The 25,132-nt window shown below is 36.9% G+C and overlaps 1 protein-coding gene across 1 annotated transcript in view; it reads right to left on the bottom strand.

The window, feature by feature from the left end:
- Nucleotides 1-25,132, bottom strand: part of nbas (NBAS subunit of NRZ tethering complex) — a 220,453-nt gene that overhangs the window by 101,418 nt on the left and 93,903 nt on the right. Inside the window, exons 31-37 of the mRNA XM_034004808.3 lie at nucleotides 23,599-23,711; nucleotides 11,468-11,581; nucleotides 8,485-8,598; nucleotides 6,910-7,067; nucleotides 6,389-6,472; nucleotides 3,520-3,690; nucleotides 2,720-2,833 (exon numbers count right to left, since the gene is read on the bottom strand). Coding sequence (XP_033860699.3) covers nucleotides 2,720-2,833; nucleotides 3,520-3,690; nucleotides 6,389-6,472; nucleotides 6,910-7,067; nucleotides 8,485-8,598; nucleotides 11,468-11,581; nucleotides 23,599-23,711 — 868 coding nt within the window. The remainder of the gene's footprint in view (nucleotides 1-2,719; nucleotides 2,834-3,519; nucleotides 3,691-6,388; nucleotides 6,473-6,909; nucleotides 7,068-8,484; nucleotides 8,599-11,467; nucleotides 11,582-23,598; nucleotides 23,712-25,132) is intronic.

Here is a 25,132-nt window from a genome sequence, read left to right on the forward strand (position 1 = left end):
TTGTTATAAAACTAACAAGAAAGCTTAGGCTGTGTTCACACTGGGTCCGTTTAGCGGGTCCACACTCAGTACGGTTCGGTACGTTTGGTGTGAAGTGTGAACAACAAAGTCCGCTTGGGAAGCGAACCATATCGAGTCCACCTAAAGAGGTGCTCTGGTTCGCTTGCTAAACCTCAATGAGGGCAGCTGCTGGACTCGGTCCTTTTGCACATAGGAAACAATCTATACAAGGTAAGTAAACAATTTGCACGTAGTTTAGTTAATATTCTGAGGAAACAAGTAGAGCAAAAACAGCCTTAATGTTTTGTCCCGGTTGAAAAAAGTTAAATTGTTAAATCGTCCCTGTTTCGAAATTGTATCACTTTTTTTTTTTTTTTAAACTGCATCGATGTGCTCAGCAAGATAATAGCAGAGTAATTTATTAGGTTTTGTTATCTCCATTAAAAAATAAAATCTTATAGATTATTTGTTTAATTATTCTGATTATGTGTTCATCACGTTTAAATGGTAATACTAATAGATGACCTATTTTTTAAATCTGGATTTTTGTACATTTAACACGTTTTGAAATGACAATATAAATCAAATAATGGCTTGTTATCATCTGCAATAAATACACCCAATGTTTAATTTTTAAACTATTACTGTGTTATTATATACTGTTATTTTAATGGCTTCGGAATTGGTACGCCATCAGTGAATTGAAGAAGAAAAAAAAGGCCCAGTTTTTCACTCTGCAAATCTGGTAACCCTAATTACATGGACAGTACGAGAAACTAAAGCTCTGATATAAATCTGGTCAGACACCAAAATCAAAGCTGAACAACTGGACAAAACTCACAAAAATAGTAAAATATATTAGTGCTGGGACAAATATCTGAATATTCGAATGAATATTTCTTGACATGTATACGGATACAAAAATCAGACGTTCGTATTCGCTAGAAATGACAAAAATACCTTGCACTTATTTACCGTCTCACCAGAATTTGCGCGGCAGTTTCAAAAATGGCAAATGAAAAAGAGCTCTGTGTGATGTGAAATGAATATATATAAAAATAAATAAAATTTAAAAAATCACATGATCAACACAGCAGCTCGAGCCTCTATTTAAAAGTTTTAGACAGCAAAAAGTAAACCAACCAGATTATGCGCACGCACGCATAGTGATCTCTATGGAAAGCCATCTGGATCAAAAAAGCATTGTGCTGTTTTAGAGAGATTCAGAATCTCATGGGACTTAAAAAAAAAAAAAAAAAAAAAAAAAAAAAACAAGCACACCATTCTGAAATGCCTCACTTAAACAGTGCCCAACCTGCTGGAAATGTTGTGAAGTTATTTTTTATATAAATTATGTGTAATGTAATAAACGAGAACCAATACGGTCAGTTTTTTCCCCCTTCACTTTACAATGCCATTTCCACGTCTGTTTTATCCGAAGTGTTTAAAGTTAAATTTCAGTTTTCATTTGCATGTTCAGCTACAAAAAGCCACAAGTAAACCTCATGTTATTACTTTATGAAAACGTGTCTATGGACACGGTTTACTGTGAATAAACGGCAATGGCAAGGAATGAAAAAAAAGTAAAAAAAATAAATAAAATGTGATTTCAACTTTATGCACGATTTATTTCAGGAAATAAACAAAACAACGTTTAACTTGAACTGCTATTTGGCATCCTTTGTTTTGTAGTTAATTCACTGGGGTAAAGTAAGGCCTACACAACGTATTCTTTACTCTTGGGATATTTTTCTACTTTAAAATGTTACATATTGTAAAGTCTTTCTGTAAAATAAACGCGCGCACACACGGGCCACAAACTGGCTTTTATTAGTTTTTGAAAACGAACGAATATCCAAACAAATATTTAAATTATGAGCAAATATCTGAACATGAAAATCCCATGTTCGTCCCAGCACTAAAATACATTAAATCTTTTCTCAAATTAATGCCAGTAGAACAGTGCACTGTTGCGTAACTGAATAGGGACCTACTGCACTATGCTCTTACTGCATGTCATTCAACAGATGTATTAATTAAATTAGCAAAGTGCTCCCCCCATTCCACTGCTTTCTTTCACAGCAACATGTAAGAATCTAAAACATGTTACTAAAAACTATAGCAATACTCAATAGCTGGCATCTGTCAAGATACCTTGCAGGATATTGTAAACATCAGGTTCACAGACCATATAAATGAAACGAGCGCACTTGCAAACTGCATTGTGAACACAAACCAACACGGTCCTGAAAAAAAAAGGACCAAAAAAAAAAAAAAAACCCTTTAGCTTGCATCCAAACAAACTCGTTCCCCTTTGCTTGCAGATAAGTGTGAACAGCAAGCACACAGATTCATGCAGCCTTAATCGCAGTTAATCTCATGATGTGTGTCTTTCAGCACAATTGTCAGATCAGGTATGATATACCCTTACAGAACTATGAGGGGAATGACTGTAGCCAGTGCCATGGTCCCTCATCATTGTCCCTTCATTACTGGATTCACAAATTAAAAGAACAGAAGGGGTTTTATTTGCAAGTGAGTGCAGATCGTGACAGTGATGTACAATATTCCAAGTAAGTACCTGCCCATTCGAACGAAGACCTCTAATTTAAAAGGCCATTTGAAGCCCAGGAAATAAACAAATTGGAAAACAACTCAGTTACCACAATGATACACACCCCTGCTGATATGCCTATTTAGAGTCACTTCTCCTACTTACTTTATCCACATAGGGATCAGCTAGGACAGATTCATAGAAAGGATTGCAGCCTTGCTTTTCCATATCTACATTTTCTCCAGCCATGCCCTTTAATGCAGAATCCAGTCCTTGACCCTAAGAAAAAGACAGTGCCATGAAATATTAATATACTTCTAACAGTAATCTCTATTGTCTGATTTCTTAAGGATATTTCTTTGCTACAATGGACACAGCAAGGCCAAGCAACATTCAATTTTCAAAAACAATGCAATGTAATCATGCCATACAAGTGGTTGATTAAAAATGCAAAACATGTTAATAGTTAATGTTCTGTTATGTAAGCTTTGGCATTTGCAGTTCCCAGTTCTGAACTGATTAAATATACCTAATGCTGAAATTAAAATTGGGCTTCTATGAAACGTGAACTCAAAACTGCTGTGCTGCCAAGAATTTAATCACATCAAAACGACAAATCTCCAGTATAATATTACTAAATTAGTAACTATAGTCTCAGAACATGACAAATGCCTTCATAAGAAGATAACATGAACTTGCCCTTTTAAAACTCCATAGATAAAGCCATGTTACAGCATAATTAGACTGGATAAGTGTACAACGTTAATTATATTCAGCAAAACTGAGATTCACTGCGTTTTGTGTGGTAAACAATATAAATACACAAAAACCCAATAATAATAATAATAATAATAATAATAATAATAATAATAATAATAATATATTACATGCACCAAGAAATAATTATTATCATGGGTAAGGCTGTGTGTCACATTTATAACAACAAAGTATAGTGTTAATCTTACATGTACAGGTCGAAGGTAACTGATTGACTTCTTCCACCACTGTGAATCACTCACAGCATGCAGCACTGCTTTGGTTGTCATGGTGGTGTTAGACAGAACCTCTATGGTTTTAGCTGTGGTTCGGTGCAGCAGATGTGCAGACTGGCTAGCAATAGGAGCTTTTGCATCAACCTAAAAAAAAAAAAAAAAAATCAAACATTCAGCAAAACAACTGGGTATGATACTTTGCTTATCCAGATACATTTGTGTCAACTCAGGATATAGCCATGCTAGAAGACAGCTAACAAATATCATTTTATCAACTGAACATACTGTCCTTGGTTACACAGACTGAATAACTGTTAAACACACAAAACAGTAAGCAGCACTTTCAATGCATTTATCCATCATCTATAAATAATAAAAAAGGGTGTTTGTTCTGCCCATCTGCACATCCCCCATTAATAATGAATAGTAATTCATTATTAATGGAGGATATAATGTATGCCTTCTTTATCTTTTTAAATGCCAAGTAAACAGTTTCTATTTTAAATTCTAGGTACTTTTGAGGGGTTTTGCTAAATTGTTCACAAACTACATTGTTCACAAACTACATCTAATAAAATAAATTTAAAATATCAAATACATACAATAACGAGCATAATTCAGTTACACTTCTATCTTTAAAATACTGTTAAAGTTCAACTCTTATTCATCTTTCTATTCCTGTTGATATTTCTTCCTTCCCAATTTAGAATATCCAATTATGTTCCGTCACTGCAGAAATTCACCACAACAGCTCAGAAGAACCAAAGGTCAGTGGGCTTCCTCCAATCCCAAGACCAGGCAAATTGCCTCTTTACACCCCGGGGCTTGAGAGTTGACTTTGGCAAGCTAGCGGCCCCTGGAAGACAAAGGCATGCAGGTGTATGCTTGAGCTCACCAGATGCCTGGCCAGCAGGGTGTAGCCTGGTGTAGCACGACGAGTCAAACAGTCCATACAACTCTCTGTGAAATCTCCAATGACTATGAACTCTGCACAGCCAGGACGCAGCCCTGTGCTCCCGATTGAATGACTCCCCTTGCACATCACACAGATGAACCACATGTATACCTTTTACATTTCTGTTTTGCTTCCTGAACTGTAATATAGCTTGATAATATGTATTCTCTCCTACTGCTGAAAGTATCAGCAGCATACCTAGATTGCTCACAGAAAATGGTAAGCAAGTTTAAATGATCAAGACAGGGGATGTCAACAAAGCCTGCTTTCTGTTCAATTGTCGTGCACAAAAGGAATCATGTACTAAATGGACCCTAAGGAATTATATATATATATATATATGAAAAATGAAAGTGCACAAGATAATCACCAGCAGCAAGTCTCTGTTTGTAACCTGAGAGTCGATCGATCACCAGACACTAGAAATAAGTGGGTTACTGTAAAACATTTAAAATATCTGATATTATAGTCCATAATTATTAAAGCAACAACAGTTGTTTCAAAGTGCAATCAATGTTGAAAACCAAACTCACATTCTACTAAATATGTAGAAAATTGTTTCAGGAAGTGAATCTAATTTTGCAGGAAAAACTATGAACCATAACCTGACAGGTAAAAAAGTTTTACCAAGGTCTCATATCCTTAAACCCAGAAAACAGGACCTGTTATTTATAGTATTCTTCTTTACTTCCCAATTTGCAGTATCTTAGGATGAAAAATGACTAAGAAATGAAATCTTTTCCTTTGAAAGCTACATCCAATTGGTTTACTTCATTTCCTGATACACACCTGTCATCTTCTTTAGGCCAGTTTATATGGAGTGTGTTGAACAGTTGACAAGGTAAAGAGTAAAAATAAATCTGTAATTAGGGGTCTTACAACAACTATGGTACATTTGTATTGGTTCAACAACCCCAGAAAATACTGAGGACAGTTGGGGCTTCTCTATGGCCAAATAAGTAATATACTGTATGCAGTGATCAATTTTCTGAATCAAGAGACTATAATGCTGGTTCATAAAAAAAGTCAGTCAATGTGAAGTCCCAATGAAGAGTCTAATCAACTGTTGTAGCAACCAACACGGAACCAGTAAATATGAGTTACAATTCCCTGCTATACTTAGTGACCATCAAAGCTGAAATTGCTAGAATTCTACAACTGTTTTCTAAACCAATTAGGTTTGACATTTAACATGCTGAATTTCATCCCATCATTATATACATTCAGTTAGATTATAAAAAGCAAGTGAGAACAAAAAGGTATTTTGTTTGCTAATATGCTTGTCAAACTAGGTACTACTAAATGCAGAGGCTACAGGAGAAAAAATCAATGTGTAATTCAACGCATAGGTCAATGCTCAAAAGGCAAATAAATTACAATCAAAATGACCTGGGAATACAAGTTCAATTTGTGTTTCCAATAAATGGTTTGCTTTTGCTCGGAATTGGTAGAACATTCTAAACAAATCTTGGATAACGTCATATTGAACCAGATCTTAAAATTCGAGAGCCTCCATTAGCAATGATCTTTCTGTAACCTCTACCCCGGCAGCAACACTACACTGTATTCAAATGATATGGTGTGCTTATATACTGCATTTATACAAAAAGCTTGTGTCGTTTCCATGATTGTCAGTAGCTGTCTAGGTTCATTTTTTATTTTATAATACTATTATGGGTAGCCATAATATTGAAATGTATTTGCTTACGATTGTAAGTCGCCCTGGATAAGGGCGTCTGCTAAGAAATAAATAATAATAATAATAATAATAATAATAATAATAATAATAATAATAATAATAATAATAATAGCCAAAAATGAAATGGATTAGCCATAAAGTGTACTTCAGTTCTATAGATTTACTAGATGAAAACCATGTGGTCTGACCTGTGGGGAATCTTGTCCAGCATTATTAAGAGTATCCTCAGTCTGTGAAGGATCGATTTGGTAGTTCACTGCTTGGTACAGGATCTGTTAACAAAAACACAAAAATCACAAAAAAAATCTTAATAACTGTACATACAGGTCAAATTATTGGTCCACATGTAGCAACAGTATACTGTATACATGTATTTTCATAGTAATCTAATATCTACAGGCGTAAAAAAAAAGAACACAAGCATAACACTGCCAAGTTTTAGGGTCACCACTTCTGACACTGTTTTTGATGCTTAGAATTCATTTCATATAACAAATAAGTTAATTAAGCAAAGGACATCCTATTTACACAAATGTGTACACTACATATCAGTGTAGGAACCCCTGTATATGCACTATAGCAGAATACAAAGAAATACAAATGCTAAACCTACTCATGTCTCATTGAAGAGGACTTGTAGCAAGACATGCATACAAATGGTTCACTGGCAAAGCTGTGCCCCTTTGAGTTGATCATTTCTGAGACCCACCTGAGTCTGAAGAGAGCTGCTGGCTGCCAACAGAGTCTGGATGACATTTGGAGGGCAGTGTGTGAGGGCAAAGGCCATGAGCTCCTGCCGAGTGCCTAAGTCCTGGTAACTGTCACACTGACCTAGCTGGCTGCATACCTGCCACCCATCGCTATAACCTGGAAATAAAATCAACAATTACCAGCCCATTTGGAATTCTTGTCTGTTACTGGTAAAGTCACTGTTGTGTCATTGATAAATGTTTCAATGCTGAAAAAAATAGCACCAGAACAAAATTACTTCTCCTGTGACCAAGCATATGGCCTCACGGTGGTTTGGGAATCTGAACAACATTTCGCTTCCATCTTCAATTATTACACTCATGGGCATTGCAGATACTTTGCATAAAAAAGCCTGCTCTCAGTAGCTGTCTTTTTTCGTTTCGCATATTTATTACATTTCTCTCGTTTCAGTGCCTGCAAGGCACATTCTACAATCTGTTTAAATGCCACTGTAAATGTACAATGATTACAAAACAAACCGTGAAAAACATTTCAAAGCATTTGTTGTAACTAATTGTGATTATGATCAGAGGTTTACTGTCAAGGCTTTCCTGCATTCCATTAAATAACGAAGTCCATCCTTTGAGACTCTCCAACAGAAACTAACCCACTTCTGCAGACACCTGTTTTTTATGTTGCCTAATAAATCCACAAGCTTTTAGGATTCAGAGAAGCTGTCATTAGGAACAATCTCTCTGTCTCTTGTGCTGGCTCCTAACACATCTTAAAGAAAATGTGCTATTCCCTTGTGTCAGTGGAGAAAAAACTGAAATGTCACGTGGTAAGTCAAGAGGTAATTACCTGCTCTACAAAGGGCAAGCAGGCAAACTAATCATGTTATGTTATTATTTATTTATATGTGTTTTAATATACTTTTCTAAGTTCCCATTTATTGTAATGGCAATCAACAGTAGTGACAAGGTATAATGTGTTTATAATTTGGCATAATTAGTCTTCTTTGGTTTAGGCTGATTCTGAGGTGTTTGGCTTAGCTTTGTGGGGAAGCTTGCATAGGGTCATGGTTGTAACGAGTGTTATTATTCCTACATTCAGAAACACTGTGTTAAATGATATAGCCACGTCTTCTTTGTTTTGACTCGGTACTAATAAAATAAATTATTGGATGGGACAAATAACATGACAACGAACGTGCTGCACACATTGACTTTATTAAAGTATGCCAGATGCCCGCCCTTGTGTAACCGAGTTTTTGGGCTGTTTCTAATCGATTTCCACATCTGTATAACTTGGCAAAGCTTTGCCTTAACTTCCAACCAATTCAGTGGATGCAGACGTGCAGTCTCAATGTATGGGAAAGTCAACTGCTGGGGGATGCTGCATACTCGCCTTTAACAAATGCCAGCACTGTTTTAGTAAGGAAGCAAGTACCACTATTTTTAGGCTCTATAGTGTTCTAAAATACTTTCTACTTAGGTTTATTTAATGTTTAAACATGTCCGCGAAATCCTAATTTTATTCCGCAACATACCTGTGAAAAATACGTAAATTTACCGCGATTTAAGTATACCCCTACCTATAGCCATGAGCTCCTGGCAGTGGAAAGTGGCTGCTTTATGATCTTGGTACTGAAGAGCCTGCTCAGCCAACAGATCCAGAACCCGACCCTTCCTCTTCAATGAATCATCCCCTGTGAACAAATAACAAATGAATACATCAAAACCAACTGTTCCTAATTACTGTAAAAAGCTTTGTATAAGTCTATTTTCTATGTATTTTTAGGGGGTCCTAAAAAGGGGTGAGCAACTTATACACCAGTGTGACCTATAGGCTTTTTCTAGAAATTGTTCTCAAAAAGGTGGAGGGGGGGGAATTATACACTGGTGCAACTTATACATGAGTTTTTATGGTAGTTTACTGGAAATAATTATAAATAGGGATGCATGGTTGTCAAAGTCAGAGCTCTGCGGGAGGGTTTGTCAAAGAGGATGAAAAAGAACACCAATCCATTTTCTTTTAACCATTATTGTTTGTTGCACCCCTTCACATGATACATTCAAAACACCCCAAAAAAACAAACAAAAAACACTGTTTTGCACTCAGACAGTACAATATTATATTCTTCAAATACACAGCAATCACGTGGTTGTGCTGTTTTATGCAGGCTTCTGTTTAATTATGCATTATAAAACATAGGTCTGTAGGTCTCAAAAAGTTAATGATTTCAGGTCATAAAAATCACATGGCTTATCAAATCCATCTGTCTGTTGCATCATTTTTGAGCCTGAGAAGGTGAAATTTGCAGTATTATGTGGATAGTTACTATGTGTGTGTACTGTTTAAACGTGGGGGCAACCTTAAGTGCTCAGACAGTATTAGCTAGGGTTATATTTGCACCAGGAGTATGATGAACTATTACATCTTTAATGGTACTCCAATGAAGATCAGGAGCGGCTGACATGCGCAGTGAAGGGAAACTTATTAGGATGTCCCAGAGCTCACTCTGTGTCTCTTTAAAGCTCAAAGTTACAGACTCTAACTCTGCCACCACTGTAGAGGGAGGCCCTCGAGTGCACTGTTACTGTCTGTAGACTGCAGACAATCACATGAAAATTTGAACACGGCTAAAGGGCTACACCGAGTTCAAAATAAATGCCTCGACTCCCAGACACAAGCCTCAATCAGCATTATCCCACCACAGGATATCCTACAGTTGACCGGAAGACATGATGTGTTTTTCATGATCCAAGGCTTCACTTAATGTATAAACTAATCAAACCTTGCTGCTGGGTTAAAGTAGGTCACTGTATTTAGGCAACAATGCACTCTCCAAACTCCTAGCCCCCCACCCCCACCCCTTTAGTGATATCAATGGCATGGTTTCCATGGAAAAAACCAAAACAAGTCTCACCTTAGTAGCTTTCGGGTTTTGGGTTTTTTTTGGGTTTCCATGTAGTTTTCTTTTAGGGAGTGAAATTCTCCTTCCAAATGCAAATGGCCTAATTAATATTGAAATACCGGGGGTTATATTTAAATGTTTATGTCTGCATTACAATTTGGCCTTGCGCGACAACTGAGATTGTGCAGCTTCCTTAAACTGTACTGGATTATTTGCTAAACATTTTTTGACTGTATATATATTTATTATAAAGATATTATAAATGTAGATATATAATATATACACATTTTCCTACAGAACCGTAGCTAAAATCCAGCACTTTAGGTTAATGATGTAAAAATTACCCATTCAAAATGTTTAGTACAGTACATTTTAAAAATACTGGTAGTAAATGTACTATAGGCTACCCTACTCAACCACATTTTTCCTGCTGCTTAATAATCTTTGAATAATAATAATAATAATAATAATAATAATAATAATAATAATAATAATAATAATAATAATAATAATAATAATAATAATATAAAATCAGAATTTTGCAGAGATAGTGCAAGGCTCCCGCAAGTAAAATGTTGTTATATATATGTTTGTTGTTATTGGGGATCCTGTATACAGGTAGTCGAGTTCAACAAATTTCTCAGTAGATGCTAATCTACCCGGGCACTTTTGTAACTTTCTTGAACTTTGTTCTGTAAGTCTTAGCTGCTGTCTTTTTGAACAAATTTGTGGAACTATTTTTTTTTTCTTTTTCATGTTTTCATTCTTCTAAAACACATCTTGCTTCAAAGAATTATGTTCATGAGATTTTACTTAAACTCTTTAGATGGTTGTTCAAGCCTGGTTCTGTCAGTAGCCTGCATCACTAATACAGAAGACCACTGGCATGAATGTGACTCTTTTTGTACTTGGTACAGTAGGTAACCATGACAGATTCTACTTAAGGCTTGTGTCTTATTGCAAAGGGACAGAAAATCTGGGCTAAAGCAATCCGCTGTCCGATGACCAAACACGAATACAACCAAAGTGTAAAGGATTAAAACAATATCTTTCTGTGATTAGCAAAGGGCTCCGTTATTTATTTATGTATTTATTTATTTATTTCTACCAATGGGATGCATTTTTTAAATTTGTATTTGCTTCAGTAATTTTTATAACCTTGCATATAAAACAACTAAACTATAAAGCAGTATCATTTTATGAGTCAAATGGCAATAATTTTGAAACACTGAACAAATGGTGTCACATAAAACAAAATACTGAATGAAGAGGTCTCTACTTCCGGCAGATCTCAGTTGTTAATGAAGAATTGTTTGGTATGGTCTTTAGTTATAGTAGAAAGTTGCATGAGGTTGCGTCACAAACAGGATCTTCACTGCTGAAGTCTTGTAAACTTAAGGTAAAGCTTTCAGACATTTGTACAGCTTTTCAGTATGAGAAGGCAATTTACCCACCATTTTAAATCGCACCATGCTTTGGAGGAATGTGTGTGATATGCTTGTGCTACATCACATTCTCACGACAATAGAGGGAGAATCTTGAGTTTATAAACTGCATGGAAACCCGGTCAATGAATATGTATCCTGATGATTCAGTACATTTTACTCAAGCATTGCAAGTCTGTGCCCTGTGCAATAGTTTAACATTTAGACTACATTACCTGCAACTCTGAGCAGATTCGCAAGTCCCAGGAGCTTTGTGGACTGTTTGTAGGCTGTCTGGCACTGACTAATGCACTCTTCAATGAGACTGAGGCGGTCTGACCGCAAACGCACTGTAGGTAGAAAAAAAGGACACTCAGTGTTTGCATATAAATTGTGCATAAGTACTTTCTCAATGTAAAAAAAAAAAACACACACACAACAGTGACTGTAGCTTTTATAGTAGGCTAGTGCAATATTGAATGTATGCACGTGATCCTATAATCACAAAACTTTATTTCTAAACATTTTCCTTAAGCAAATAAAACCATTAAAATACAATGAATATGTCAAGCTGTATTACAGTTTTCTTTAGTTCACATTGAAATACGATTGGCTTTTGTTCACTTCAAACATTTTTACATACTTATCCTTTCATAATTCTTTTGTAAAGTCCAGCTTCATAAAAGCTGCTTACTACAATACTGCACTGTGAGACAAATGGATATGCTCAAAATAACTTTTTTGTTGGTTAAAAAAAATAGCATAGGTTTTTAAAAACTTATTAAACTTATTAAAAACATAAACAGCAACACAAATACAAATACATACAGGGGACTATACCTTTAACTATACCTTTACAGATTGTTTCTTTGTTGTATACAATGAGGCCCGATGGCAATATGTGGTTGCACAAAGCATTTATGTCCTTTAGTAAAATATGAGATTTACCCAGTACATGAGTGAAGACTTATGAGAAACGTGGGACATTCTGGGTCAGTTTGTAGGCAATTACTTTGTGATGACCACCAAAGGAAAAAAATCACAAAACATGCCAGCTAATATATCAATTTCTGTGTTTTATAAAGCAATCTTAAAAAAAAAAAAAAAAGTGAGCAACCCCAAGTGAAATGGGTAAAATGTACAAGGGGGTGTGCGTTGTGAATGCACTGTAGTTCATTTCAAAACGAGGATTCAATATAATATAACCAACAAAATCAAACACTGCAAAAAAGCAACAAGACGACAATGGTAGCAAACTAACCTAAACAGAAGGTTTTGGTTTGTCCTGACAAGAAAGTACAATCAGCTTACACATTAGACATTCATTTAGACCAGGGGTGGTCAACCGGCTTCTCCCGAGCCGCATGCGGCTCTTTAATCCACAACATGCGGCTCTATCGAAGGGGCATATAGAACATACTATCACAGTAGCAAAGAATAACGAAAATCTCCCGTGCTGTGCAGAAAACTGTCATTGCCAAAAACTGTCGCCTCTGCTGTTCTGCGCACGCACATATGGGTCAAAAGTCGAGACGTCATCTAGCTGCCGAAACCAATCGCAAAACAGAACCAATCGCACGCCTAGTAGGTCTATTTAAAAAATATATATATATTTGACGGAACTGTATTTTGCGCTCATCTCGGTAACGTCCAGCATTCTGTATTAAGTAGGCTAGTCCTGAAGATGGAAGGAAAATATAAACGCAAGCGAAAATATGAGGATTAAAACAACTTTCTCAACGGAGTGGAAGATTTTATATTTTTTTATTGAGCGCAATGGGAAACCACTGTGTCAAACTTCTTTGGCACAGTTCAAGTCTGGTAATCTCCAGCGCCATTTCACCACACACCATGCGAACATCGATCGGGAATTTCCAAAAGGTACTGAACTCCGCACACACAAACTCAAAACATTGAAAAGCCAAATACAAAAACAGACTCAAGTGTTCATTAAATTTACCAAGCACTATCAAACAGTAACACTAGCTTCCTATCAAGTCGCTTGGAACATAGCTTGTGCTAAAAAAACATACTGCAAAGGCGAGTTTGTTAAAAAATGCCTCGCAGATGTTATTTCCATTGTCTCTCCAGAAGACGATAATCTGAAAAGAACGATCTCTGATCTTCAACTCTCGCACCATACAGTTGAACGCAGAATTTCTGACATAAACGATGCCACTGAATCACAGTTGTATTCGGAGCTTCAGAAATGCGAGTACCCTAGCATTGCACTGGACGAGTCATGTGATGTACAGGACAAACCGCAGTTAGCAATATTCGTACTGACTGTGTCAGATGAGTGTGTAATAAACAAGGAACTCCTGGATATTGTACCATTAAAAGACAGAACCCGTGGCATTGATGTAAAAGAGCACTGATGGCGGTTGTTGCAAAAAACAACCTACCTTTACAAAAACTTATGGCAATTGCAACGGATGGGGCTCCATCTATGCTCGGGTCTGTAAATGGATTTGTGGGGCTATGTAAGGCTGACGACAGCTTCCCTGAATTCTGGATGTTCCACTGCATCATTCATCGGGAGCAACTGGTGTCGAAAACGCTGAGTTTAGACCACGTCATGAATCCTGTGCTGGAAATTGTCAATTTCATTCGCACGAAAGCTCTCAACCACAGACAATTCAAGATTCTCATTGATGAGCTTGAAGACGACCTTCCCGGGGACCTGCCGCTTCACTGTACTGTGAGATGGCTTTCAAGAGGTAAAGTGATGTCGCGTTTTCTTGAGCTGTTGGACGCTGTTAAACTGTTCATGGAGGAGAAGCACAAAGATTATCCCAAGCTATCAGACCCCCAGTGGGTTTTGGATTTGGCATTTCTCGTGGACATGTTGCGTCATTTGGACAGACTTAACCTGGATTTACAGGGGAAGTTAAAATTGCTGCCTGACCTTGTGCAAAGTGTGTTTGCATTCATGAACAAACTCAAGCTCTTCAGGACTCCACTTCAAAGGGGGGAACTGACACATTTTCCTTCAGTGTTGCAAACAAGTGAACAAGCAACGGTAGCCTTGAAAAAGAACATAACGCGATATGCATCAGTACTTGAAAAGCTGCAGGATGCTTTTGTGGAAAGATTTTGTGATCTACAGCTGAAAAGGCCCCAGATTAAATTCCTCATTGACCCTTTCACTACTGAGTCTGGGTGCCTGAAGGCCCCGTTGGTCACAGAGGAAGCAGCCGCTGACCTTGAGGTAATTGAACTCTCTGAGGATGACAGATTGAAGTCAATTCTAAAAGAGGGCATCCTTGAATTCTGGAAAACTGTACCGATGGACAAATACCCCAACGTCAAACGTGCTGCGCTCCGACTGCTGTTGATGTTTGGCTCAACGTATGTTTGTGAGTCGGTTTTTTCAACATTGAAACATGTGAAGTCAAGGCATTGGTCTGTTCTAACAGACACACACGTGAAGGAATTACTTCGACTGGCCTCAACCGAGTACAAGCCAGATCTGAAGAAGATTGTTGACAACAAACATTGCCAGAAGTCCCACTGAGATAAAAAAAAGTGCATCATACAAGGTAAAAAACAACAGTTTTTGTTTTGTCGCACTTAGCCATGTCTTTTGAATAAACAGTTATTATTGTAAACTTTGAACTATGATAGCCATTAAAGTTATATAATATGATATTATAAAATACAGACCATTAAAGTTGTATGATATTATATTATATATACACTTGGCTCTTTGCAGAACTCATGGGTACTTTTTGGCTCTTGGTCTGTTACAGGTTGGCCACCCTTGATTTAGACATTTATGTAGACACTATGGTAAAACAGTTCAACTATCAGAGTATGATGCAATCTAAAAAACAGATTAGGTTGGCCAGGGTGTCCTCGGCTCATTGCGCACCAGCGACTCTGGTCGGGCGCCTGCGGGCTTGCCTGTAAGCTGCCCGAGAGCTGCGTTGTCCTCCGACGCTGTAGCTCTTGGGTGGCTGCATGGTGAGTCCGCAGTGTGAAAAAAAGCGGTTGGCTGACGGCACGCGCTTCGGAGGACAGCGTGTGTTCGTCTTCACCCTCCCGAGTCAGCGCAGGGGTGGTAGCGGTGAGCTGAGCATAATAAAATAATTGGCCATACCAAATTGGGAGAAAATAATAAAAAATAATTGGCAACGACTAGATTTAAAAAAAAAAAAAAAAAAAAAGAAAAAAAAAAAGAAATCAGAATCACTCGTGCTGTATACATGTTTTTAAGAGCCTCGTATTTAGTGCGTAAAAAATCATACACTTTTGTGAACATTAAGATATGCAGCAGATTAATGACTGTTTTTTTCATGTATTTATTTTTAAATAAAGATGAATTTGACTATTTTTGGTCAGTGTTTTTATAAACTTGAACGTGGGTTTTCTTATCATGGATAAGAATGGTTTGTACAGTCTGGATATAACAGAACAAAAATAACAAACCACAAAAGCCAGCCAGGCCAATGTGCTTCCTCATTACTTATGTGTACAGAGTACTCTGAAACATTATAGTGCCATGCAGTACGTTACACATACTTTTAATGCTCTTAAGAGGCTTTCAGTTAACATTCTTGTAGGTGACCCTTCAGAGCTCAAATGCATCGTGCTATTAACTATTGAGCTGCTCTCGTCACACTTAGAACTATTTAACAGCTTCCACCATTTATGCAATACTGCATCCGTTAAAAATAGTTTACTGTGAGAACTAAGACATTTTATATCTTAGGGAGTATTTCTGCAAGTAGGTTTTGATACACCACCTACCCCGGGCTTAAACTTTCTCTCACACACACATTACCCATGCTCTATTGCAGCTCGTACACGGCAGTGCAGATACAGACCTCCCTCTGTGGCACTTTGTAGCAGGCTGGTCAGTTCTTTGCATACTACAGTAGGTACTGACTCATTCCATAATTGCAAGTTCTGTAAACTTGATATCTCAAGCACCAGGGGCATGATCCTGGAGTTTAAAAACCACCTCTCATCACAACCAGTAGATAGGCTCTTACAACACACATGCCATTTAGCAAAATGACATTGTTTGACATGTGACAAATCAACCAGCAACTACAAGACCTAATCACTCTCATACAAATAACTTGCAGAAAGCCATTTTGAAACTTGAACCATTTTCTCAATGACATCCTTTAGTTGTAAAATTACTCATCAAAAAGAGAAGATTCATAAACTTCCTTCTTAATTGAAAACAGATGTTTACAGCTCCTCTATTTTTAAATACCCCAATGGAATACGTAAATAATTGGGGACATAAAGCAGTTTGGGATTTACATATTTACACATTTGTTTCTTTGAGTCAACCCTTTATGTTTACCAATCTGGATAACAGTAACCAAGGAAGATTGTCCCATCTTTGGAAAGGATGTTTTGACAATGACATTAACCTGTCAAAGTGCAGCACATGGCCAGCGGTAGGATCCATGGTATCTAAGTATGGGTCACTGCAACTAGAACCAGAAGAGCTCACAAGCAGAACAATAGCAATGCAAGACACAGTACTGCTTTGTTCACAAGTCATTGTAATATGTTACATTCATCTAGCCACGACAATGACTGGTCTCCACCACTTAATGTAATGGTACTCAAGCAAATTTCATTGGTACGCAAATATACATTTTACAGAAACATGAGGATACCAAAGAAATGCTGTATAAACATTGATAAAACATGAGAAAATTGTTCCTTGTAAGTTTATACTTCAAGTTCCATGTTAATGACATGGAAAAGCAAATTACCAAAAATTTGCCAACGACATGAAACTGAAAGGCATCTGAAATTAAAAATAATAGCTGGCAGAAAAAAAAGATTCATTTTAAAATGTGTGCATATGTGACAGGGGAGATACTGGCTATTGGGCGCGTGCGTGAACCTGCTGGGGGGGTCAGAAGCCCTGTGGGACCCACCTGCCAATCATGGCAATGACAGAGAGGCTGGGTGAGGGTGTGTCATGTGGATCTCTGGAAGTGGTCGGGAGGCGGGTCTTGGGAGACGGTCGATCCAACAAAAGTGATGCTCTATTATTCCTTCGGTCTTCCCATTCTAGGATATACAACCCAGCGGGAGTTCTGCTCGGGGAACTGGAGAAAGGCAGTTTGGCCGGTGTTCTGACACAGAAGCAAGCGTAGTGAGAACAAAAAAAGGGCAAGCAGGATGGCTGTAGAAGACAGCCTCAGTATTGTGTTTTCACGTACCCACACTGGTGAAGTACAGTCCCTGGGACGTTATTTATTTAGTGCAGGCGGAGTTGGCAACCTGTGGCGGGGTGCCCTGCCCCTGTGCGTATTTTTGTGATGGTGTATATGTATTGGTGCACAGACTGTGGGTTATGTAGCACAGGTGATGTAAAATGTATATTTGTATTTAGGCACGGGGACATGCACAATCTCCCCATGTGCACATTAAAGTGGGTATTAGTATGGAAGCACGGGGAGTACAATTAGTTCACGTGCAGATGTCCAATTGAATGACTGATTAGCAATTGAGTCTCGGTACAGCTGCTCACTCGGGGTTGGGTATACAGCGAGGAGGTTCAAGAGAGAGAGAAAGAGAACAAAATAATAATAATAATAATAATAATAATAATAATAATAATAATAGCCAGTAATAGGTCAGTGTTTGTTTGTCTGTTTTTTTTAGCCACTGTGCCTTTATTTTGAGTGTTTTGTACATCTGTTTTATTTGTTCATTTATTAAACCGCGTAAGCAGCACATTTATTCATACCTCGCAGTCCTGACTGTCTGTGGTTCTTCCGGGTCTGACATCACCACCAGCCATCCCTGCCACAAAACCCCATTAACGTATACTGAGGGAATAATAAAGCATCAGGATAGGTTTCCTTTTTTATTTCTCTTTTCTCTTGCGTGTGCACAGACCACTGGGGGGAATACCACTGCTGGTAGCAACCCTCAGTGTCACCTGGGACAAAATAAAGCTTGTGCAGCATTTCAAAGACACTATCTGACTCACGTGTGATCATTGAATCACAGCATCACATCTGAATTTAGCAAGAACTAGTATCTGACACTTTTGTAATTAGTTTTGAGGTTTCAATTAAGAGTTCTATCTATAATTGTTATTTATTTTTATAAAGTATCTTATAAAAAATCGTTGCATTCACAACAGTGACCAGTCCATTTCTGACCAGTGTACCGAGATAGAATATAATTGAAGTTGTTTCAAAAACACAATGAAATTCAGAACAGTCTTGCCGCTCTTCATGGTTAAATGTGTGGTTCAACACAGTGGCCATTGCAACTGCTTGTACTTTTTGCTTTTTTATAAATACAGGAAATGTAATAATTAATCCCTACACTGTTATGTTCCAGGAACCATATATATAATTAGGGATTGGTTTTACATGTTGCGTATCACACATAAGTTAATTAGCTGAACTAAGAGGAATATGTATTGTTCTAAATAATTATCATTCTTGCAATGTGGGATGTTGGGTACTTGCCACAGAAAAGTACAAACATCATTATTCATTTTTCTTTCAGAATCATCCCATGTCTAGAGTATTATGGTAAATTACCTACATTGAAAAAAATTCAATTTTTAACCTGTTCATATTTTGAGAGCAGATTCTTATTCATTATTAACCTTGCCAAACACAGAATACCGGGTCATTCCTATAGTCTCGGGGCTTTGACTCCCACATCAGTTCTGTATAAAGGTTCATATAATAGATCAATCAATTTATCATGCTATAAAAAAAAGTCCAATAATTATAGCAGCTGTCTTGGTTGTACTGCTAGTACTGAAACATTTGGCACAGGGCTGTTTGAATGTCTTATCATAAAACATTTAAAACTGCAGTCTGGATTTATGGTCTAAAATGGGACAGCATAATGCAATGTAACAGCTGCTTAGCTGTGCTGACAATCTAAACGTACTGTACTGCTGTTTTATGGCACAGAGAGAAAGGCATTTCTAGGTTTCAGACCTAATTAGTCCCCTAACCAGATGTTGTTTGCTCCCCCATTTTTTTTCTTCATCTAAGTACTTACATTGTTATAAAATAAATCACAAACTTTCTCAAGCTTATCTACTAAGACATTTGTTAGTGTCAAAATCTTATCAATTAGCAGTGAAAGAACACTGGATGTGGGCACATTATGAACATAAATGTTTACTGTCAAATGGTAGAAAAAAAGAGCAATAAGACCTACTGTTTTGAAGAACCAATAGGTCTTATTGTTCTTAATGGCGCAAGATCTTATGCATATCTATTTAAACACAACACAATTCTCAAACAATGCGACACAATCTCAATCCTTTACTAAATAACTCCTCTAAATATTAAAAAACCAGATACAAAACATTTACACTTATGAACATCAGCTAGAATATTTGTCTATTTTATTTTCTTATACTGTACCTTAACTGAGTGTTTAAAGTTATAAATGCCACCCAGTAACACAGTGGTCTTCTTAGCACAAAGTGATATCAATCCTTAACGGCATCAAACTTAACGTCAAATATGTGTCACGTAGATGTTAAACTTTATAAGAACAACAGGGTATATGAATCATAAAATAACTTATTGAATTAAGTTACAGTGTTTTATGGAGAAAAAAATGAATAAACAAATATACATTTGACAAATATCCATATCAACACCACAAATTAATACAAATCATTTTTAGAACCAAATCCTTTAGATGACATTTACTTGACAGTGGATTACGTCAGACTTACTCATTTTGTAACATTTTTCTAGGTCAACTAAAATAATAAGGACATGAAAAGTCAGATTAAGGAACCAAGTTAACTGTGGTGAGGGTGCCACAACCTTTCATACAATACATGGCATCACCACAGGGGCCTTGGCACCATAACTTATCCTAGTGAGGGGCCAGAATACGCTTTGCCCCATCAACATGCAATGTTTCTTGGACGACACCGACGAGCAAACTTGACAGAGAGACTCACAGAATACAGAAGAGTGTGAAGCCAACCTCCTGAATCATTCTGTCTCCTGTATCTTTTCAAAACATCACACAACCCTTATATGGCTGCTATCTTTATCTTAAATCAAAGGTCAATATCAAAAGATTTGGCCAGATGAGTTACCATAACACTGAAAATATAATGTTGTAAACTGCACTTGTTTATGGGATAATGGTTTATAATTTTTTAATGATTTCTATTAAATATGGAATAAACAATGGTGGATGCCAATTACTTTTGTCAGTTTCAAGTTATTTCAGAGAAAATTGTGCATTCTTCGTTTTTTGTGGAGGGGTACCAACAAATTTGAGCACGTCTGTATATATATATATATATATATATATATATATATATATATATATATATATATATATATATATATATAAACAACAGCTGATACTGATGAACTGAAGAGGTTAGCCGTGGTATTTTATTTTCAGAGCCTCGGTCTCAAACTATTTCTTAAACAGTGCATATGAATAGTCTCCAGTAGACTTGCATCATGGCTTAATGAATTACTACATCTGTGCTGTTCTCTTCAATACTGGAGCCACAGGAGCCCTCTATCACTACTGTGGACCACCTTGGACCAATAGGGATGATAAACAGCAGATGTTACTGACAGAAAAAGCAGATTAAAGGCTTCCAAGAAACAAGCTTAACTGTTCTTCTGATGTAAACTCAACTGCATAGCTGACAGTGTTTCATTAGTGTTTCTTTTTGAAATTGTGTGTATTCACAGCTGACCCTTTTAAAAATATGATCCAATGGCCAGTATCCTTCAAATTGTGTACCAGACAGGCTGTAGTCCAACACTGCCAGGGCAATATGGGTCATCCTTAAGAACTGTGCTGGATGTGTAATTGTACTGTGCTCATTGAGGGAGAAAAAGGTGGAAGATTGGAAATAACTCGATCTTTAGAGTTTATCTTAATCACTAGACCAGAAATTGAATAGGTAATTCAGTAAGAGACAATTCCCACAGCAAAGATATACATAACACATTACAGGTGTCAGCACAAAGAAAGAAATAGGTTATCACTCCAATCTGAATCACCTACAATATATCATAACAAATGCTTGTGCTTTGAATACTTTAATCAAACCCTGACAACAGCTTCTTATAATATACAATGAAGATAAAAAGCAGATCTTTATGGTATTAGAAACACTTTTTATCACAATATAAAGAGCAGTTTTCAATATATAGTCTAACAGACTTTAGCCAAAAATGAGTATCAATACTCTTTTGTTGGACTTCATACATTCGATCCTAATCAATGTGATATGGCTTTTTGTTTCAGAAATGGTCTTTACCAGTATGTTAAAGAGTGGTAATGCAACATCCTGATTGGCTGTCCGTCATTCCATCAGGCATATCATTTAAATGGTGTTATACTACAATCGTGGGTTTCAATGTCAATGTATTACTTACTCTTCTTAATTTGCAATCGTCAAGGTTAACATCAAAGGCGTTTCATTAAAAAAAAAAAAACATGTTTTAAGACGCTCCATGCTCCCTCTTGTGGTGACAGTTAATTGTTTTGTTTCTATTTTTTTCTTTTTTTTTGTTTTACTATTGGAGGCAAGTACAGTACCAAAGTAAATTAAATAACAGAAATACTCAATATACATTCTGGAGTCACAATACTAAACTAAATTATATGACATGTTTTGAATTGAAGTCGAATGTCTTCAATTTTGAAATGTTTTGGTTCACATTATTATATCCCAGTTTTGTCTGTATATTTTAAGATTAGTTTAGACAAGGAAAGAAAAAAACAAACTGCAGTATAATAGTGATAATGGCATTGCTGTGGCATGTTCCTCTGTAAAAATAAACCCCCTCAACTAAACAATTTACTGACTCAGATTTACATTATTATCCTGTAACATGCCATAGCAATGCCATTATCCCTGAATATATACAGTGCCTTGCAAAAGTATTCAGACCCTTGACCAATTCTCTCATATTACTGATTTACAAATGGTACACTGAAATTTCGTTCTGTTTGATATTTTATTTTAAAACACTGAAACTCAAAATCAATTATTGTAAGGTGACATTGGTTTTATGTTGGGAAATATTTTTAAGAAAAATAAAAAACTGAAATATCTTGCTTGCATAAGTATTCAACCCCTGTGCTGTGGAAGCTCCCAGTTTACACTGATGAAAGAAATTGCCCTAACGAGGACACAATTACCTTACCATTGACTTCCACCTGTGAACCATTAAAGTTGCTGTCACATTTTCTGGATAACAACCCCACTGTTGAAGGATCATTGGTCAGGCTGTGAATCTGAAGGACAATGAAGACCAAAGAGCATTCTACAGAAGTTAGAGATAAAGTAATACAAATGAATAGATTAGGAAAAGAGTACAAAATAAAATCGAAGTGTTTGGATATCCCAGTGAGCACAGTTGGATCCATAATCAGGAAGTGGAAGCTGCATCACACCACCCAGGCACTGCCAAGAAAAGGCCGTCCCTCAAAACTCAGCGCTCAAACAAGGAGGAGACTTGTGAGAGACACCACAGAGAGGCCAACAATCACTTTGAAGGAGCTACAGAGTTCAGTGGCTGGGAGTGGAGTAATGGTGTACCAGTCCACCATATCAAGAGCTCTGCATAACACTGGCCTGTATGGGAGGGTGGCAGGAAGGAAGCCGTTACTCAAAAAGTACCATCTGTAAGCACGTCTGGAGTTTGCCAGAAAGCATGAGAGTGACCCAGCTGCGATGTGGGAAAAGGTTTTGTGGTCATATGAGACCAAGATAGAGCTTTTTGGCCAAAACTCAAAGCGCTATGTGTGGCGCAAACCTAACAAACCTAAAACCTAACACTGCCCATCCCTACAGTGAAGTATGGTGGTGGCAGCATCCTGCTGTGGGGATGCTTCTCATCAGTAGGGACTGGGCATCTTGTTAAAATTGAAGGAAGAATGGATGGAGCAAAATACAGGGAAATACTGCAAGGAAATTCACCTTTCACCTGGACAATGATCCCAAGCACAAGGCCAAAGCAACATTGGAGTGGCTCAAGAACAAAAAGGTGAATGTCCTACAGTGGCCCAGTCAAAGTCCTGATCTCAATCCCATTGAGAATCTGTGGCACTATTTGAAAATTGCGGTCTACAAGCGTCGTCCAACCAACCTGAACAACCTGGAGCAAATCTGCCAAGAAGAATGGGCCAAAATCACTCCGACACTGTGCAAAGCTGGTACATACTTACCCCAAAAGACTTAGAGCTGTTATTGCAGCGAAAGGTGGCTCTACCAAATATTAATGTGTGGGGGTTGAATACTTATGCAAGCAAGATATTTCAGCTTTTTATTTTTCTTAAGTTTCAGTGTTTTAAAATATCAAATATATATATATGAATGAATGGTAATTTTGCACTTTTTTCATACCTTGTAAAGGGAGGATTCTTACTCCAAACTCCTCAAGCTGTGTCAGAGCACTGATCAGGTCAAGTTCTTCTTGGATGACTGCAGGACAGTCTGTGATAAGCTGTAAACAGCACCTGTAAAAGAATAAAAAAAATAGTCAGAACAGAAATCAGCATATCAATATTAAGAAAATGTAATGGCACATATTGTCATAGTATATTTATTGTACATATCTATGTGTTTGGATATACACTGATTGGTTGATTTTAAATGGTTTCTTTGGCACTGATGGAAACAGAGTGATGTCACAGTATTATACATGTGAGAAAAACTAACAGATTTGAATCAGCAATGTGTATTACAGGGCTGTTTAGTAGAGAAGACAGTTAAAACCAGAGTTCAACAAGTCCTTAATTAAGTGGATCTGTTTAAAAAATAGCACAAACCCAGGAATATTGGTGATTTGTTGTCTCTAAACGCAGTGTCTTAATTTACCCCTAATAAACCAAGTAAGTAACCTGGATACAGATGATGGAAAAAAAGATAAAAAGTGAACATGCCTCCAAAGCCTTTATTCTGGTTTGGCTCTCAGATATTGTTGAGGTTTTATTGGTTATTATGTGCAATACATATTCCCAAGTTAGGGAGGAACACTTTTGACTTTCACTTGCAAATCATGCTTTCATTAAGGCAAGAACAATATTAAATGCATAGCTTGTCAAGATGTTTTGGCAGCAATTGTCATTCTTGGATCCAGAATCGATATTTCCGACAGCCTGGAGACCCATAGCTACCAAAATATTGGCACATTGACAGTAATTACATTTAGGCTGTATTATGGAAGCAATTGTAGCATTACAAGGCCAATTGTTTAAGTAAATAATATTAGGTCATTTACTATACTTCTATCATGTTTACACGATGTATGTCATGCTTAACAACGGTTAGGCATGATTTTTACTATACTTACAGTATCTCTAATTTACCACCACCATTTGTCATGACTTCACTTGGCTTTTACCTTGCTTTAGTACATTTTGCTTTTACCATGGTATACCGCAGTAGACTTACAAGGGACAATTCCAGTTACATTTGGTAAAATAAAGAAGCGTATTCGTGAAAATATGCAATGAGGTTACGCAATTATGATTCTGTGATCTCATAGAAAAGTAAAGCATGCCAAATACTATATTAATAATATATATATATATTTTTTTTACGATTTTATATTAGTTTCATTTTTTGTTGCTGCTAAATTTAAAAAAAAAAAAAAAAAAAAAAAAACACTGTCTTGATGCTCTATATATTTGATTTGAAACGTCAGGTGAAAAAATGCTTCACTTCTGTGCTTGCATTGGCTTGAGAAAAAAAAAGTGTTCTGTATTTAACCCCTTCCAACCCTATAGTACAATTATTTAAATGTTTATGGGGGGGGGGGGGGGGGGGGGGGGAGTTGCACTGGCTGTAAAAGCACTGATGGATAAATCTTTTACATAAACATTTACAACTGTAAAATATGTATTTACTGTACTGCAGACTGTATCTCTGTTGTACA

This window comes from Acipenser ruthenus, chromosome 5 (genome assembly GCF_902713425.1).
Source record: "Acipenser ruthenus chromosome 5, fAciRut3.2 maternal haplotype, whole genome shotgun sequence".
Classification (NCBI taxonomy): Eukaryota; Metazoa; Chordata; class Actinopteri; order Acipenseriformes; family Acipenseridae; genus Acipenser; species Acipenser ruthenus.